Source organism: Pseudonaja textilis, chromosome 4, assembly GCF_049901715.1.
Source record: "Pseudonaja textilis isolate UNSWEBS1 chromosome 4, rPseTex1.2, whole genome shotgun sequence".
Classification (NCBI taxonomy): domain Eukaryota; kingdom Metazoa; phylum Chordata; class Lepidosauria; order Squamata; family Elapidae; genus Pseudonaja; species Pseudonaja textilis.
In genome coordinates this window covers 67,937,829-67,958,324 of record NC_141993.1, presented here as the reverse complement: position 1 = coordinate 67,958,324, position 20,496 = coordinate 67,937,829, and the positions used below count along the sequence as shown (strand labels likewise).

Here is a 20,496-nt window from a genome sequence, read left to right as displayed (position 1 = left end):
GCATGTAAGTTGAAGGTGCAACATAAAATGTAATGTGTAAAACATTTTTCTCATGCCCCTCAAATAATAACCTATAAAATGAATCTTAATAACTATAAGCAAAGGGAGATACAATTGGAATTTACAGCACTTTAGAAATATTTTAATAGGATATAATGAGAAAAAACTACCAAGTTTGAAGTAGAAGAGATTTTTTTTTAGAAAAGACCCTAAATTATGCATTCTAATATGTAGTATGGCATTTTAATGTTACAATCTGAAAGTTAATAAAGCAAAGTTAAACTTAAAGTGATAAGAAATGATAAATTATAATAAAAATCAGCTGAAAAACTGTCTATATGGAATTCTTAGCTCCCTAAACTCGAAGAAGAGGGGAAACAAATACACAAGGATACACATTTGACAAATGGGGATTTTATAGCTTAGAAGCACAGATTTAGTTGACTGCTACTGTATGTCTTTAATTCTAACACTAAAGTATCCTCTATTCAAACAGTATCCTCTATTAAATTCACGATTATTGCAGTTTCAGATTTTATGTCAGCCATTTTGAGATAGATATCACCAATCTTTTCATAATGGCCACCAAAAGAGATGCAATAATAGCTCTGCAAACACTATTTAAAGGAGTCTGTACTTTTGGGTGGTTTCAAAGCAATTAACACAGCTTTGTCGAGCTTTTATAGCTTGAAGCATTTGTTTTTAAGAGTAATCACAACAGCTTTCCACAATCAGTGCCTACTACAGGTGCTACATTAGATCTTCACTTCTGGCCAGTAAGCACTAACATTTAGGTGGCAGGGGCAATAGGAGCTATAATGTATATCTGGAAACCACTAGGTTGGTGAACTCTGCACCAACATCTTGCAGAATTAGCAGGAGGAGATTTTCAGGAATATATTTATGTATTTATTTCCTACAGGCAAAACTGAACAATGTGATGCCTTGCTTTAACATGCCAATCATGTACTTTAGAAATATCCTAACAAAATGTAAATGATATATATACTATTAAAATTCTCATGTTTTATAACTTCAACTGGGAAAAATTATGTATCACAGAGCACTTGTTGAATCATGGGCTCAAGGGGCTAAATTACAAAATGGGTATAAATCTGAAATGATTTCCACAGGATTGAGATTTGGCAAATTTGTTGCTTCAGTGCTGCTATGCCGCCACCTGGAGGTTGGGTAGACCAGTTGCACCCTAGCCCTCTCGCTGGCTAATTAAGTCAATTCTTCCTTTGGCCACTGGAGATCAAGCAGAACGGTCCTTCCCTAGCCCTCCAGATACCAGGTAGACCAATCCCATCATCAACTGCTGGAGAGCAGACAGCCGCTGTCAAACTGGCAGGAAGTGAAAAGTTGCTCCCACTCCCAGAGTTTTTGACCTTGGTCGTTCTGTTTAGATATGGAAATATCTCTGAAACAATGAACCAACAGATCATGGGGTGTCTTGTATTATTTAAAATTTATAGCAATTTTATGAAAATAAAATTGTGGAAACAAATCTTATATTTAGAATGTCAAATTCTTAATACAGTTAACATCACCTAATTTAACATTTTCATTCCAAAGTCACAAACTATAACACTATATCAGTACATGTAAATGTGGAGTACTTTCAGAGTTATTTTTCAATGAGATTAAACCCCGCACACACAATAAATGTACATAAAAGTGAATTAAATGGGCCTAAGCCGTATTGACTTAGGTTTTATTGAAATCCAACAGTTTTGATATATAATAAAATATAAAGCTGATTATATAAAAAAGCAGAGATTCTATTCTGATTGGCTATAGTGAAGTTAAGCTTTATATATTTATTTATTTCTTCCCTGAGATGAGATTTAACCATTTGGAACAAGAGAAAAAGATATGTATTCTGAATGAAATAAACTATAAGCGTGGAATATTACACCAACCTAAATACATTACTATATATCCTATGATTAAACTAGCAATTTTCATAGCAGTAACAAAATATATATGAGAATGCAGAAAGTATGTTATTAGCTCAACAAAAGTTATGGTACACTAATTTTTTAAAATACACCCACTATGTATGAACGTATCACACAAAAATAAGTTGTATATATGCCAAGCAATACTTAATCCTGATTTTAAAATAAGACAAAAATCCCAAATGTATTTCAACCTAAGTCATTATCATGGATAAAGAGTTTATAGTAGGCATCACATATACTGAAAAAACCCAAACAAAACCAAAAGGATTACAAAAATCATGACTGAATTAAGTAGATGTTAAAAAAAACAACAATATATTATTGGAACTGCCCGATTTTCATAAAATTACTTGAAGTCTGAAATGAGTTGGATCAATATACCCATCAAAATTTGTTCTTATTGTTTCTTTGTATATTTTAAAATATTTTTAATTAGTTCTTGTTCCATGCTGGTTGTTTGGATTTTTTTGGCTGAGGAAGAATCTCATTACTGTCCCATTCAAAAACCCACTAAAAATACTGTAGACATATGGAAAAATAACTGCAAAAATACCGAACACGTTTTCATTAATGTGTGATGTATTGCCACTCATTGTGTTTATGTTTCAGAAATTTATTTTTGAAAACATAATTCTTTACAATCAAGAGTAATATTTGTAGCCCCAGATTGAAAGGAGGGGTCGTTGGGCTCTGAGCTTGGTTGTTTTCTTGCAGACGTTTCATTACCGAAACTGATAAGATCATCAGTGCTAGCATGATAATGAAATGTCTGCAAGAAAACAACCAAGTTCTCTGGCCATCAAGTTCAGAGAGCACCTCATAATTCTTCAACAATTTTGAAAAATTATAAAAAACAGCTTTTTACAAGGAATTAATTTTATAATAAGATTAGAAACAAGTATCTGTAAAGCTTGTGCAACTATGCAAGAAGTCAGAACTAATAGTTACAACCCTACAGGCAGTCCTCAATTTACAACCATTTATTTAGTGACCATTCAAAGTTACAACACTGACAAAAGCGATTTGCGGCCATTTTTCAACCTATGGATGTTGCAGCATCCCTGTGGCCATATAATCAAAATTCAGATGCTTGTCAAGTGGCATTTATTTATGACAGTTGCAAAGTCCTGGGGTTATGTGATCACCTTTTGAGACCTTGTAAGCAAAGTCAATGGAGAAGCCAAATTTACTGAACAACCGTGGCAAGAAAGGTAATAAAATGAGACACAATCCACATAACAACTATCTTGCTGAAGAACAGAAATTTGGTGCTCAACTGTGGTCATAAGTCGAGGACTACCTGTAACTGATGTTTATCAAAGTAGGGCTACTGCAAAATGTCTATTCTATTCTTAAAAATCGGGGGGCGGGGGGGGGGGAGGGGGGCATGTTAATGCTTTTGCTTTGAAGATATCCTTTTGCAAGAAAAGCTTTATTTTCTACCCCAAACTAATTTTGTCACACATGAGTTCTGAATGTTTCCTAATGTAAATTGATATTTGAGAGGAGGGGGAGTAGAAACCTATTTTCTTCAGAAGATGCCACTGAACAATGTTAAATAATAAGATCACATTATACTTTGGAATAGGGAGACCAAATGTCAGTGATAAAAGACAAACTTGAAAAAGTTCAGTGGCAACATACAGTCTTAAGAATTGGCAGCTTAAGATTCCCAGATTTTGAGCTAGGGTGGTTAGATTTCCATGTTAAGTATGTTACATGTTATTTATTGTTGATTGTGTATTTGTTACTTTGTTTTTAAGTTGTGAGCCGCCCAGAGTCATTTGGAGTTAGGTGGCATATAATGCAAATAACAATAATAATACTGAAATTATTGCATTGCCACAATGGAACTCTTCATCACCACCAACTTTTAAACTAAAAGTTCATTTAATTACAATTATAGGTTAACCATAAGAGTAATAATTAACAACCAAAATAGCAAGTTGTGCTCTCCTGGACTTCCAAATAAGACAATATAATAATAATTAACTTATTTGCCAGAAATAACAAGAGACAAATTTGAAATAGGTATCTAGGTGTTGTTTGCTATCAACAGAATTAGGTTGATCAGATATGGTTAGTACTTGTAGAACCAAATGAAAAGCCAAGAAAGTCACAAACAAGTTCCAAAATACACAATGGCAAACCATTTCAGTATCGTCACAGAAAAAATACCATTGATATATTGAGTTAACACAAGAAAGATTTACCTTTGTAGATGTTACACTTGTAGATGATTATTACTAGGACTTTAAACAGCCTGAAATTAGCATTTATTTATTTATTTATTTATTATCCTGTTAGGCAAAGAATTATAGATCAAAATATCCCAATTTTAGATTGGCCTTAGAAAGATACTATCATAGATTATACTATTTTTTTTCTTTTTGTGCCATTTTAGATGACAAAACTAATCATAAAACATCCCCAAACAAGAACTCAAACAAACCTTAAACCCATATAAGAAGCTATGCAAATTCACAACTTAGCAAGTGAAATTAATCATGTCCGTAGATGATTATATGCTTTCTGAATTCAAAACTGTTTATACTGAAAACCCAGATTTTGGGGGGCAACATGCTGATTCTGTAAACTGCTTAGAGGGCTGTAAAGCACTGTGAAGCAGTATAAAAGTCTAAGTGCTATTGCTATATACATGGAGGACATTATAGATGGAAAGTACAACCCTTTTTTCTACATTTTTAACCTTACTTGTTACTGCAAGTTACTCAAAAGGGTAACATGGGAACAAATAGAGACTGCAGCACACTTGAAAAAATTGTGACTGGAGCCAGAGTACTTTAAAAAAAAAACTTACTCAATGAAAACTTTTTCTTCAATGAATTAAAATTAAAAGTTCACATAGTTCAAAAATATTTTTGTTCCTCAATGTCTGGTCTAAAAATATTATCCTTTAAGAAATTGGGATCGCCTTTTGGATTCATATGATAGTTTTGAGTACTGCCAAAGATTATGTAAGGGAGATTTAGGATATCCATAATGTATATGAAATTGCTTTTGCTTCTTTCTTCAATATATTATTCAGACAACTTTATGAAGTGATTTAAGCTGATTTACTCACAGTAAATAAAATTTCTTTATTTAAATTAGTTTACTTAGTTCATATTTATGACAGCATAAAGGCCAACTACTTGATCGTACAATTTGGGCCAGGAAACAGACTTCAAATTGTTGAGGGAATCTGAACATCACTTGGTCTTCTGAAGTCATGACGTAGAAGGTAGTTACTCTGCATATCATTTGTTTATATAATTTAGTTTTATAATGTACCATTCACTCAGCAATATACCCTGAAAATATACAAAACTTACACAACCAAATCAGTATTGTTCAGCAGCCATCAGTTATCCAAACCAGTTTAAAAGACAGCCAGTACTTCTCAAGATTGATTTTAAATTACAAATATTCTATAAAGGCCACATAAAGCAAATCAGACTTTTTCCAGGAAAATATTAGAATATTAATAAATTTTGCCACCTTAATAGACATGAATACAAAGAGTTAGATCAAGACTCCACTGGTTGCATTTAATCCACACTAAATTTAATAGGTTTGAAATGCAACTTAGTCCGGATCTAATCCAAAGCAAAAAATCTGTAATCAAGTAACACCTGTGTTTTTTTCTAAAACTGAACTGGCTAAATTACTTTAAAAAAACTATACAGTATTATTGCACTCCTTGAATGTGCAGTTCTTGGACACGTACCAGCACTGAAAGGGATCTTGCATTAAGATTTTCAGAAGGTACAACATGAAGACAAGTAGATCATCCAGTCTGTACCAACAGCTTTCTGTCTTCAGTACAGACCTTCATTTATTTCATTCATGTTGCCTTTGGAAAGTATCACTTAATGTCTGAAAGCAGAATAAATCAAAACAGAACAGTTACAAGATAGCCTCATAAAGTAAACTCTAAGAAAATCTCAACAAAGATATTCAATGATAAAGGATTAAAAATCCCCCCCCCCAAAGTAGGGTTTCTCTGTAGGAAGATTCTACTTCAGTGCCCCCCAACTTTTGGGGCACCAGGGACCAGCTCCATAGAGGGTGGTTCTTATGCAGACCGGGAGGTGTGGTTTCGTGCATTGCCTAGATCTCACACATGCGTGGATGGGGTTTCACTTGCTTGTGCGAACAAGTTCCTGACAGGCCACTGATCAGTGCCTGTCTGCAACCTGGGGGTTAGGGATCTCTGCTCTACTTCACTGCTTAAATATCCTAGATAGGTACAGAATATGGTCAGAAAGGAAAGATCTATTTCTAACTATCAGCAAGTTCCAACTGCTCCTTCTTGAACAGCTAAATGCTTTAATATTAAATTACTGTATGATATGTATGTGTATATGTATAGACACACAGATATCAAGCAAATAAATCATTTTAAAAACTTACAAGAAGTGTTCAGTACTGATGAATGGGGCTATGATCTATGATGTGGCATTTGCTCCATATGCACATTGAGTTTCATTTCATTATCAAGGATTTGAACAAGTTGCTGCATGGAAGGAAGATGCCCAGACTCCAGCTTAGACCACACTGGGACATCTAAAAAGCATAAGAAAAAAAGGATAAAATATATAAGGTGATGGAATAGCTTTTATAGCTACCTATATTCCAAATACTTATGCAATCTATGGATACAAGCTTTTGAAATAAAAAAAGTCAGGATATTCCGGTTCCTTCTAACTAAGCAAGAATTCCACAGTGCTGAAAAATCCACAGAAAATATAAACATTGCAATTCTGCAAACAAAATTTATTCTCAGTAAGTGTGGAAGAAACAACACACATGCCATCAGTATTGTTGTTCTAATTACTCTGTAGTTAAGTATATCATTCATGAAGATTTGGGACATCAGTGAATATCTAAAGACTACAAATTCAAATAGTTACTTCTGTGTTAATGATTCAAAACATTGAGAGTAAAAAAATTAACACGGTTATTAATAGAAAGGAAAACCAGTATTATTCATGCTCTGATTTCATTTCAGTTTCTTTCTAATATCAATCATTAACACATAAATTCTCAGCCAACTTTAGCAGGGTCTTAAAAACACACAGCCATTTTTAAAACATTAGTTCAGTACAAAATACATACAAGAAAAAAACCTGTTTCCTTATCTTACTTGGGAATTTCCAAACTGAGAAACAGAAACAGTTTACTCTCTAAATTCAAATGAAATGACCTTACTAATCTAAAGAAGACCATAACTAACATTTTTACTGTGTTAGGATACAAATATAATAAACAAAAGAAGTAAAATAATCTTAGTTTTGTGAAAGTTTAGGGCTCAGATCCAAAGAGGTTCTTTTTTATCTTTAGAAACCCTATGTCTGATCTTGGGTATCAAATGGAGTTTATATATTGATAAAATTCTTAACAAATAAGAATTTGTTCAAATCAAGTTTGACTCCAATCTGTGTCTTATATGGATACCGTTTTAAACTTAATGGAAGATAAAATATTATTGAAAATTTACCATTTAAAGTTATTTCAAATGCACCTGTTGACATACACTGGTTCTCAATCATGTTGCTCAGGAAGAAAACCATCATACAAGCATATACCTAAAAAGAGCATTTATCACAGTTATTAAATCACACAATATATTTAAGAGTTATGTCATGAATTTGTGAGTTCCCCCAATTAAATTGATAACAATTTTTTTTAGCGTATGGCACATGTTAGCCAGGGATCATCAAGGTGGCTGGCTGCCTTTGTGAAAGGATTTTTTTCAGGCAGTGTTATTTTTACCTGCGGGACACCTGAATGCCGGTAGGCATTTGAGGGAGGCCCCTTTCTTGTCCCTACGCAGTTTATTCGTTCATGGGAATTGAGCCGCCGACTTCAGTGGTACACAGGCCAACGTCTTACCACATGAGCCTCCGTGGCCCCCTATTGATAGCAATATCTGCTATACGTATTTCTTTATTATTCTTTAAGAGGTTTTATTGATTTGCTATTTTTATATTACAAAAATCATTTATATTTAGAAAAAATACTTATGAATAACATTGGCAACATCAAATTTTAAAAGAAAAAAAATCTAAGAAGTGCAATGTATAAATATGTCTGTGTGTGTGTAATAAAAGCTCCATAAAACATTATAGTTTCACAATCTGCTAAATATTCTGCTTCAACCCTAATAATACTTAATTAGCATTTGTTTAGTATTAGTCAAGGATGGGATTATATAAATCTTACCAAGATAGGTCTGAAAAATTTTTAGTCAAACATTATAAAAGTTCTTTAAAAATACATTTTCATCAAAGAAAGTATATAGCCGGGGTCAAGTTATTAAATTTCAACCCATTCTTCATTCAATTACTTATTTTAAAGTGTTTCACAAATTCTAATTTTGAAGACAAATAGAATTTTAAACACTCTTATATCAACTAGATAGTAATGTTGCTTTTGTTATTATTAATTTAAATTTATTAGCCTTCAAATTCCGATGGACTCTCCAAACTACTTATATCAATCAAAAGAATGTATTATTTTTGGCATTTAAAAGGACCAAAAATTATCATGCCCATGTGAGAACCAATTTGCTGTGATAGTTAAAGGCACAAGACCACATGCCATGAGTCTAGTCTTGCTTTAGGCACAAAGCCAGCTGAGTGGCATTGGATTGGTCAGTGACTCTCTCAGCTCTAGGAAGAAAATAATGGTAAACCATTTCCAAAAAATATTGCCAAGAAACAGGGACTTGTTCAAGTAGTCCCAAGAGTCAAGACTAAACACAAAGGCATACTGTATGTGTACATACATACATACACACACACACACACACAAAATCTTACTTGTAGCCAAAAAAATATCTTTACGAGTCAAGAATTTTTTCATTCCTAAATGAGATGTTTTGGTTCTATTACTATGCTTATAATGTTTTTAAAGTACACTCTGTTTCCAATCTTATGAGTAAGAGGATACTCATGTAGTGTGGTTCAATTAACAGTATAAAATCTGCTTCTAGCACAATTAAAAAATAAAATGCTATTAAGAAATCATACCTTATTTTCTTGTCCCCACTGCCAGATACCTGGAGTTTGCATGCCAAATAAAGCAAAAGGATCCTTGCCAACAATAATGAAGCCTATTAGCACTAGTTTGAAGACTGACAAGAAAGAGGCTATATGTCTGGTAGGAAAAAAAAGTTAAGTTAATCACCAAAGTACTGATAGAATAAAACTAAATTTAACTCATCTAAAGAAACAAAAGTTATGCCATGCCAATGTGAACACTAATGGATTTTGCTTGACAATATATCTGAAAAGTTGCACGCAAATGTTAAAGAACATTAACAATGGCTGAATATTATTCTTTTAAAAATCTTTTTGATGTTCTTTGAACAGCTGTTTGCTTATATTTTGTTACTTTTCAGACTATTGCATTATTATTATTGTACACAGTAATTAAAACTAAATAAGAATGCCATCAAATATTGCTTTTGAGATTTCGTAACATTACAGAACTAGATATTCCCCATCCATTCAGGTAAGTTATTTAGCATATTTTAACTCAGAACTAACTTACCTATATATGGGTTGGGGAAGGTAGTTTTCCCCTTCAATGCGGATGTCTGGGTACCGCTGGCTAATAACCCGCATGTACTCTTCAAACACCCGCCTGTATCCTCAGGAAACACTGCACAGAAGTATTTTATCACAATTAGTAGTTGTATGATGGAGCATTTTATATATACATAAACACACACAGTCCTCCCCTCCATCTCACTCTGATAAATTCAATGGTTTGGAAAAAACTCTTCCCATAGAACTCTAAGACAGATAATTAGAAATATCGGCAACAGCCGCCTGAGAAAAACAAGAACCAATACTCCCAAAAAAGTGTTTTACTAGTTAGGGTAGTAGTAGTGCTGAAAGTTCTCACCATAATACCAGTGATTTTGTTTAGAAAAATGCTTGATATGTAGATTTATACTGAGGTTGTAAAAACATTTTCCCTGATTATATTATATTGGAAAATTTCTAATACTGGTGTACAATACTGTCTAATGCTGATATTTATGGTTTTATTGTGACATTAGTTTATACTATATTTTTATTTACCATACGGTATAGATATACATTATATAAAACTATCATTAACTCTAATTCCATCCAGTATGCATTGACCTTTAAAATATTAGCAAAAATGAATAGAATAGCAATTCAGCAAAATTATATATTTTTTGCAATACTATTTAGAATATAAAATTATTACTTTGTTGCTTCCATAGTTTCTCATTACAATTTGTTACAAAGCCTTTCCATAACCAGTTTCTATATTATATTTTAATGTACAACAATCTCTAATACCATGATGAGAAACAATTGGAAAAATCAGAATAGCTTTGGTAGTAAACCAGTCTCTTTGATCCAATAATTAGCATAAAACAAAAAATCCATTTGTTATAGTCTTCTGCTCAAATGACTCCTTCCGAAAGTCTTCATCATAACTAAGGATATTGTAATCATGCAGTCTAGTTCAATAACTAGATAGATATCATCATTTCAAACAATGTTCTGGAAGCCACATTTGAGTTCAAGAATAAATTTTAGTTAATTATTGTTAGTACTGCAATGTTCTATTTCTATTTCTTTGTTTCTCATTTGATTCTTGCCAAATACTCTATTGATTTTCATGTTAAAAGTCATTTTCTGCTTTACAGTTGCTCTCATGGAGATTAACTTTTTTCAACAAACATTTTTAATAAAATTAATTTTAACCTATTTTTACATAAACTCATTTAGTGCTGTGAAAACCAAATTTATACTACAGTTCCTGAGCTTAATGTGAGGAATTGTATATAACATTATATATTTATAAACTTTATTAAATGCTGTTTTAAAAATAAAAACCTTAAAAGACTAATGTGAAATTGTTTTTTAAAATGATCTCCTGTTTTCCCACTTTAATTCCTATGTGTTTTGTTATGCTGATGTAACTCTGATTCATCAGAGACATAACAATGCTTGTTTAAAAATAGTAAGAAATAGTCACATATATTCTTAATTCTGAAAGTTTCATAGAGGAAAAAAATGATAAATAATTAAGGGGGAAAAAATCAAAAGATACTTAGGGCAAAACAAAAACTGAAATATTCTCAAATTTCAAAATCATAATCTTTAATTAATCAAATTTAAGTGGAGATCTAGCATGTTTAGTTTCATACTTGTAATTTGTAATGTTGAAATCTCATTTCCAAAAATATGTGCATGTATGATGTTGTAGATGACTTAAAATTTTTAAAGATATATTGTCAGTCCATGTTCACCTTTAACAATGATAAAAATTGTGCTATTTTAGAAATATTTTGCTAAAACTGATTGCTAAAAAATTCTTAGAATAGGGCCAACGAACATTTAATCCAATAATATCTGGAGGATTATATCTCTAGCAGCCATCACATTTGGCTTTCCTTTCTCAGTTGTCTTCAAAGCTGTAGTTTAGTAAATCTAGGCAGCTTCTAGTATCCAGTTCCAGGAAAACACTACATATAAATGAAATGCAATGGAATTAAATGTTAAGTATGTTTACTGACAAGAATTCTCAGTCAGCTTTTTAGAATTATTCAATTGTTGTGTCAATTCTAGGCATACAAACTCAGGAGTAAGCTCCAAGAGTCTGAATTGCCTACAGGTTTACTTTTACAGTTAGTGCAAAAGTTGTTCCCTTAATGAACAACCAATCTTATGACAAATATGAGGGTAAAAACGGATTTGAATAACCTGTATTTTATTGCTTCACTTCTAATAGACTGTTCCTTTATACTGATTTAATTACTGAGCAAGGATTAAGATAACTTGTCTTTTATAAATTTGGGGAAGGAAGGGTGGCAGCTAGGAAAACAGATAAAAAGATGAGCGGAACCATCTACACATTTTTCTACTATCCCAAGTTACCGTATATACTCGAGTATAAGCCGAGTTTTTCAGCACATTTTTTGTGCTGAAAAAAACCCCCTCGGCTTATACTTGAGTGAGATTCCCCTCTGAAAAAAAAAATGGTGTGGAGCTCTGGAGCTGGATAGCCGCTTCCCTGCTTCCGTGTTTCCTTTGCAACTTGTAAGCGTGGGGGTAATCGGAAGCAGAAAAGTTCTTGCATGAGGATATATTGTGGTTTTTTTTAACTGTTTTTAGGGGGGGGGAAAGGCCCACCGTCATGTGAGAATGCTCAGACACGAAATCTATCCACCCGAAAATAAATGTGTGTGTGTGGGGGGGATTTTAACAGAGGGAAGACGTAGGGAGAAGGCAAAAGCGACGGAAGATCCTTCAGGGGAAACTGAGGGGGAGACTCACCCTTGGTCCAGATGAGCCCCCTTCCCCGCCCCTAAGGAAGCAGAGGCAGCCAGCAAGGGCAGGCAAGCCCCACTTTGCGGACTCCGTCTGTCCTCACTCCCACCCAAAGCCACAAAGTCCCCCAATCGCGCAGCCCATAATCGCCCTCCCCTCAGGGGGCAGCAATGACGCCCAGTGTTTCCTGAGACAAGAAGCTCCGCCCTGCAATGAAAGCGCCCTGGCTCTAGGCTCGTGGGCTCAGAAAATAACGCAAGCCGAGGTGGCTTCGGCTCCGCTCAGCTTCGTTTCCTCAGCCCCAGCTGCTTTCAGTCCGCTCGGGAGGAGGAGGTGGTGGCGGCGGCTCGCGTTGTTTTCTGAGCTCTAGGCTCGCAGGCTCAGAAAACGCGAGCCAAGGTGGCTTCTGCTCCGCTCAGCTTCATTTCCTCAGCCCCAGCTGCTTTCAGTCCGCTCGGGAGGAGGAGAAATGGTGGCGGCTCGCGTTGTTTTCTGAGCTCTAGGCTCGCGGGCTCAGAAAACAACGCGAGCCGCCACCACCTCCTCCCCTCCTCCTGAGCGGATTGAAAGCAGCTGGGGCTGAGGAAACGAAGCCGAGCAGAGCCGAAGCCACCTCGGCTCGCGTTGTTTTCTGAGCCCGTGAGCCTAGAACCAGGGCGCTTTCATTGCACGGCGGAGCTTCTTGTCTCGGGAAACGCCGGGTGTCTTTGCTGCCCCGAGGGGAGGGCGATTCTGGGCTGCGTGATTGGGGGACTTTGTGGCTTTGGGTGGGTGGGAGCGAGGACGTTGATTTTAAGCGCTGCCGACCGAGTGTTTCACAAATACCAGTGGGACCTCCGTCCACCACCACCCCTCCCTCTTTTGCCTCTTTCCTTCTGATCAATCAGGTTTTCCCAGTATTTGCTCACAGTTGCGTTTTCTCTTCTGCCGTGCTAGGCGTTGAACGTGGGGATTTCTGATTCCCCTTACATGCGTGTGGATATGCCGCGGGGTGTTTTCTTCCAAACGCCCCACGGGCAGAGAACACTGACTTTCATGATAGTGAGATCGTTTCCCAAATTAATTGATTCACTAACCCAAAAGATGATGATGATAACAGTGGGAGGCAGGAATCACTCTCTCCCTTGCAAGCCCCCAGTGCCCGGCCCTTGCAAGAAAAAAGCAAGAGCCGTTCTTATGATCTCTCTCTCTCTCTCTCTCTCCGTAATACAGTCAAGCCCTTTCCAGCACGCGCAATCCGCCCCCGCCACTTTGCACCTTGCAAATGCAAAACCCCCGGGATGCTCTTGCTTTTTTCTTCCAAGGGAGAGAGTGACTCCTGCCTCCCACTGTCATCATCATCTTCTTCTTTTGGGTTAGTGAATCAATTAAACCTTTCATGATAGTGAGATCGTTTCCCAAATTTCCCTTAAATCAGAGAAGAAATCAGAAACAAACCTTTGGACTGAGAATAAGCCTGTTCCTATGATGCCATTTTTGTTCACTGCAGTGTGAAAAGTGTGAAAAAACACACTTCTTTTTCTTCATCTTCTTGTTCCCTATTTACCGGTCTCTTTCAAAGAGGAAATTATGAACATCAAACTTATTCTCAACTGTCCTAGTGAAAGTTTTTATTGGTATCTATTTTTATTTTTGAAATTTACCAGTAGCTGCTGCATTTCCCACCCTAAGCTTATACTCAAGTCAATAAGTTTTCCCAGTTTTTTGTGGTAAAATTAGGTGCCTCGGCTTATATTCGGGTCGACTTATACTCGAGTATAAGCGGTAACTGCTTTTTTCACTGTAAAGTCACAACACATACATTACCAGATCAAAGACAACACTGTCCTTTTCTCTACAATTTCTGAATTCCTATATCCCATATCCCCACTCCAATCAAAGAAATTCACAGTATGTTAATCACACTATAGAGCTTTTGATACTGCCAAGTTATATTACAGGTAGTCCTTGACTTATGACAACTGAACCCAAAACTTATGTTACTAAATGAGAAATTTGTTAAGTGAGTTTTGCCACATTTTACAATCTTTCTTGCCACATTAAGTGAATATGGCTTCGCTATTGACTTTGCTTGTCAGGTCACAAAAGATGATCACATGACTCCGTGACACTACAACCATCACAAACATGAACCGGTTCTCAAACATCCAAATGTAAATCATATGACCACGAGGATGCTGCAATGATCATAAGCGTGAAAAATGGTCATAAGTCACTTTTTTCAGTGCCATTGTAATTTTGAATGGTCCTAATGTAAAACTGTCATATGTGCTAAGGAAAAAAGCAAGCAATATGAAACAAAAAAGGTTATGGCATAAAATCCATATTAATGAATACTTTCCAGCATTATATATTACAAGTAATCCTCAATTTACAACTACAACTGAGCCCAAAATTTCTGTTCCTAAGCAAGCCAGGTAAGTAGTTTCTCCCCATTTTATGACCTTTCTTTCCACAGTTAAATAAATCACTGTGGTTATTAAGTTACTAACACGGTTGTTATGCGAATTTGGCTTCCTTGACTTCCTGACTTTGCTTGTCAGAAAGGTGCAAAAGGACATCATATGATCTTGGGACAGTGCAACCATTATAAATAGCAGTTGTCAAGTCTCTGAAGTTTGATCACATAACCACTGGGACACTGCAATAGTCGCAGTGAAAAATCATTGTAAGTCCCCTTTTTCAGTGCTATTGTGACTTCGAATGGACACTAAATGAATGGCTGCAAGTTAGGGATTACCTGTACTGCTCCCAACTCTGTAATAGAAAACACGAGCTCATGTTTTGCTGTTAACCACTTAAAGTTACCCCTCTGACTTTCAAGGCCTTCCAATTCCTAAATAGCTGCCCGGTATTTATCTTATTCCAACATCACTTGGCACATCTCGTTTAGCATAATTTCAAAATAAATAAACCCAGTAATCTACAGAAATGTAAATGAAAGGCAAATGAGATCATTTAAAAACTGGATCTTGCCTGTTTAATATGCCGATTATGGATGTGGCAAGTTTGCCTTTGGTAGGAAGGAGAGTTTGCTTTGCCAATAATTCTGGGGGGGGGGAAGGGGGGAGAGGCAAAGATTCTAGTACTTCCTAACTATTACAATACTGTATTTTTCTAGCCTCACAACTGCCTGCATCTTCACTCTATCCTGCCTACTCAGGCTGTCTCCTTGCTGTTATTCTTAATATTAGCTGCAACCCAACACCGAAACGAGCAAGCTCCAGCCGGTTTCCCTAGGAAAGAACCCAACCTGCAGAGCTTTGCATGCCAGTCATCGCCTCCTCTCAGGCACCACCATCTCTCCGCCTCCTTTCCCCGCAGCCTCCAGAGCTTCAGGATCGGCTCCCGTCCTATCTACCCCGATTTCCTCCCCACCCGTCACTTCCACTTGGGTTGGTTCCCGCCGTGACATTTCTTGCCTCTTCCACACACCAGCCTCGCCCGCACTTTGCCCCACCATCCTCCGCCGCCTCCTTAACTCCGAGAGGAGGACGGAAAAGAGGAAGCGGCGGCGGCGGGCCGGCCTTCGGCACGGGAGTTCAACTTGGCTCCGGCTTACGGTCGGGAAGCTGCGGGCAACCCAACGGGCCTCCGCACTCACCAGATCTGGAACTTGAGCAACGGCCCGGTGGCGTAGGCCATGCGTAGTTTCTTCCCAGGAGGCAGACCGCCTGGCTGAGCCCCAGCGCCGCTCAAGCCCACCGCCACCAGCAACAGCAGCGCCAGGGTCGGCTTCATCTTGCTCCCGCTGCCCTCTGGAGCCAGAACGTCCCCCCCCACCGCCGCCGCCGCCGACCCCCTGAGCCCGGGCGTGGAAAGCTTCCGCCGCCCGCTCCGTCGAAAGCGGTCAGGTCACGCGAGCCGGCGTCGTAATGCGCCTGCGCCGGAATGTACCTATCGCGAGCCCAAAGGGAAAGGCTGCTCCAACCGCCGCCGTCCTCCTCCTCCTCCTCCTTCTCAGGAGCGGGGAATGAACGACCGGGCGCCGCTATTGCTCAGGGAGGGTTGTAGGAGCCTCTCGCCTTCGCCTGAGGGGCGGTCAAAATACGCGGTGCAGGATGACCCTGTGCTGTCATTACAACGGAATTGAAATTGAATGCCACCGCGTCTGCCTCAGATATGGTACTGTGACAGTCGTTGTGTATAAAACTGGAGGTGTAATTCATAGTTGCTTTGCACGGGGGAGGGCGAGATGGGAGACCCACCTGCCGTGTTGGGCAGAGATGCTTGAACTATCGAGAGGCGAACTATCAATGGCTTTAGGTGTGTTTGAATGTGGGGTCATCATGCGGGTGTTCTCATAAGGGGATTGCTGTGGGAGAATTTGCAGTGGTAAGCATGGATTGTCCAAAAAACATCTGGGCCGAATATGACCAGCAGGATGTTCTTTACAATCCCAGCTTTTTTTAAAATGTGTGTCATAAAAGTCCCCCACCCACCCCCACCCCCGCAAAAAAAACCCCTGGGTTTTGTTTTTTTTTTAAATGTAGGATGCATAGGCTCATTGGAAAGAACCGATACATAGTAAACCTGGAATTTTAGGGTTCATTATTAGCATTTTAATAAAGGTAATATTAGCATTTTGGCATGACATCCACGCCACCTTTTGAAATACAGGAAACCATGTTTTCCTTATAGCCAAAAGCATTTCTTTTATGGGCAATAAATAAACCTTTCAGCAGGAGAGGGAGCTTATTCTGGATGCCCTTGCAAGTTTTAAGAAAGATACAAGCTCAACTGGAAAAAGAAGATTTAATGTAACCCATAAATTCACCACTTTTAGAGTCAATGTTTTCCATTGTTCAGTTCTCACATTTAATAATGTCTGATCAATTGCTTTCTCACATATATATACTGAATGTATCATTTATTTCTGTACCCTATATTTATACCCTATATAAAGTTTTGATCTCTCTTAATAAATACTTTTTACGAATTACTTAGTGTTTCATATTTTGGGGGTGGGTAAAAAAAATCCCTTTGTAAAGGTAAAAATGTTTTTCTCTCCCAAATTCAAGGATCAGGTCTTCAGCTCCATGCCAACTTGGGGTACCTGAATTTCAAAGCAACAAAATAGCACTTTAAAAAAAAAGTCAGTTTCCAATTTTCTTTTCTTTTATTTAAAATAATATTTTGGGCTGAGAAATTAATAGCTGCCATATTTTCTCCTTCAACATTTTAGTCACTGAAGTTTTCTTGGAAACAGCCCTATACCCACTCAGGCATGGCTGGCATAATACTATTTCTGAAGTTCAGAGAATATTATTCCATCTTCCAAAACTTGAAAATTAAGGCTTGGTGAAATTTGACATTCTTTTGAAGAATTATGCTACCAAAGGATCCTGATTTGAAAGAATGGTTATTTCTGTTTTTGAACTATTATGAGTAGCAGTTTGTGTTTATTTTATTAACGCAGCACTGTATATGTAAAACACTTCAATGGCAATACTAACAGTACCTTTAAGAACCCTAAGAACAATATCCTTTTCTCAACATCCTTTTCTCTTTCCACCCCTAAAATGATTCTTCTTCTTCTTGGGCCCTATCCATCATTGGATGTTGGCGATCATGTTGGTAATCCTGTTTTTATCAACAGACACATGAAAAAATGTTGTAGAGTTTTGTCCAAACCAGTTCCTTAGATTTTGAAGCCATGATGTTCTCCCACCTGGACCTCATTTGCCTTCAATCTTTCCTTAGAGGAAATGATTGAATTGGAATTATATGGTCATTAATGAAATTGGGACTAAGACTACATTGGTTGCTAAAATGCAATTCTAAGGTTATGCCTAATAGTTTTGCTATTTGAAGACTGTTAATTTGTCCATACCATGTAATAAGAGCCATTGTGGAACAAATTTATATCTAGCAGTGAAGCCTATTGCATGTTTCTGGACTGCCTCAGATGAAATTGGCTATTTAAAATTTAGTATGATTAAAACATTTTTATCTCAATTTTTACACAACAAAACTCCCAGATCTGTTCTCAAAGATTAAGCCCAGTAATTGTGCTGTCATCCACTTTAATTTGAGACATATAACATAACTTCCACCAAGTTCTTACTAACATTATTTCTAATAGAAAAGAGTAAAACAATTCTTCTCTGAACAAAATATGGACGGAAAAGAATATTTCTTCTGGATAGGAGCAAAGGGATCATGCTACTTTTTTATTTCCATATGAATGATCTCTTCCCAAAAGGTAAGGTTAAAAATGGATTATTGTTCATTTTTGAAGGACATTGTTATTTCAACATGTATATCAGACCAAATAATAGCTAATATTGTAGATTGGACAATGCATCTTGTTTTATTTTAGAAGGTGCAGTGTGCAGGGGTTAGCTGTGTAACTTACTCAAAAATTCAGGTACTATTCAGATACTTCTGAGCTTAGACATCTGCCTGCCACATGGGGGACTAAAAATATTCTTCTTCAAAATAGAAAGCTGAAGTTTTGATTACTATCACAGGTACATTTTCTTTTAGATGAAATTCTGTTACAACTCTAATGCTGCAATCTGCTAGTTATCCTGATCTCTATACCCCTAAACAGCAGCTGTGCTACAATGTAGTAGCAAATGTCTGTTTTCCTCAGAAAGATTCTAGATTTTTACAAGCACATTTCTCTAGACAATCCCAGCTATAAGAAGAAAATATTCTTATTGTGATCTTCTGGATTCGTCATAAGTAACACAGTTGCATAATTAGTCTCCAAGGAATCCTGCTTCAAAAATAATGATCCTCCTGGGTGTCACTGCAAGATACCAGTCTGTTATTAAACATAAAAATAAGAGTAACCAATGAGAACGTCAAACTGTCCACACTATTTTTGAATCACAATTTTCCTTACATATCATTTCTTGCTGGAACTAGGAATGTAGAAGCTGCAGCACCCAAAGAAATGGACCTCACATGCAGGAAAATGGAGGTGTTTATTTAAGTTTATTTGAGCTCTGCAAATAGGGAAAATCAAAATAGAAAAGTTGTGTGGCTATTAAATTTGAATAAATAAATAAAGGTAGACTGCATTGGCACAATATAGGCTAATCATTTTATAGTGGAGAATATTTACATGGATTATTTTTTTCAGGCCATTCATTTCCTCTCTGTCAAGCTCAAAAGAGCATCAATGAGAGCTGAAGTTTGTAATATTTTTCATCAGAATTAGGAAAAAACAGTACGGTAAGCCCTTCTAATCATAGGTAGTCCTTGACTTGCGATTGGTCATTTTGCAACCACTAAAAGTTATGATAGACCTCCCCAGAATTATTATCACTCCTTGACGAAGGTTAAGGTGCCTAAGCAGGTGGTGCAATCTTTTCAATGGTGGCTCTCCAGAGCCATTTCCAAGGGTCTATCCTTGAAGATGGAGGACAGACTCATCCTCATGACCGATGCCAGTTTATCAGGTTAGGGAGCTCATCTGGTTCTCACAGGGCTCAAGGCATATGGTCGACCGAGGAACAAGCACACAATATAAATTGGCTGGAACTTAGGGCTGTCCATTTAGCTCTCAGAAAGTTTAGTCAACAGGTCTCTGGTATACATGTCCTCATCATGACAGACAATGTAGCCACCAAAACCCATATTAACAGGCAGGGAGGCACCAGGTCCAAATCCGTTATGACAGAAGCTCAGGCTTTGGGTAGATGGGCAGAGTATCACCTCCTGTACATATGGGCTGAGCATATTTCTGGCACGGATAACATGCAGGTAGACTGGCTCAGCAGAGCTACTATTGACCACACGGAATGGAGGCTACACTCTTCCCTCTTTCCACAGATTACTCAGAGATTTGGACTTCTGGTGGTGGATTTGTTTGCTTTGCCACTCAATGCCCGTTTACCAAGATGTTTTAGTAGATTTGTCACCCTGGGGGCTGAAAGAACCAACGCTCTCCATAGCAGGTGGCTATATGGCTTTCCTCCATTATAGGCCTTTCCTCCATTGCCTTTGCTGTCGACCATAGTATGGAAAATTTTGGCAGAAACAGTTGAAATTGTTTTAGTCGGCGCCTTTGCTTTGCAGATTTAATGGGTCTCTCAAAAGTGTTCACCACCATAAAAGAAGCATATAGTATTTCAAGTGTAAATATGTCTTATCTTTCAGTATTCAGGTAATCTTCAACTTGCAACCACAAATGAGCCAAAATTTCTGTTACTAAGTGAGATAGATGTTAAGTAAGTTTTGGCCCATTTTAC

The 20,496-nt window shown here is 37.1% G+C and overlaps 1 protein-coding gene across 10 annotated transcripts in view; it reads right to left on the bottom strand.

Moving 5' to 3' along the window:
* The window catches only part of SELENOT (selenoprotein T), a 39,687-nt gene extending 23,534 nt beyond the window's left edge, over positions 1-16,153 (bottom strand). For 8 of the 10 annotated variants that reach the window (XR_015743589.1, XR_015743592.1, XR_015743590.1 and 5 more), the window contains exons 1-6: positions 15,897-16,153; positions 9,528-9,638; positions 9,005-9,131; positions 7,471-7,558; positions 6,384-6,536; positions 5,698-5,846 (exon numbers count right to left, since the gene is read on the bottom strand). Coding sequence is in view for 1 of the 10 variants with exons in the window: in XM_026701612.2 (XP_026557397.1) it covers positions 6,412-6,536; positions 7,471-7,558; positions 9,005-9,131; positions 9,528-9,638; positions 15,897-16,033 (588 nt within the window). In the remaining 9 variants the exon portion in view is untranslated. Of the gene's footprint in view, positions 1-120; positions 1,424-4,155; positions 5,847-6,383; positions 6,537-7,470; positions 7,559-9,004; positions 9,132-9,527; positions 9,639-15,896 lie in introns of those variants that run through there. The other 2 variants (XR_015743597.1, XM_026701612.2) reach the window with 2 other exon arrangements.
* Positions 16,154-20,496: the final 4,343 nt, after the last annotated feature.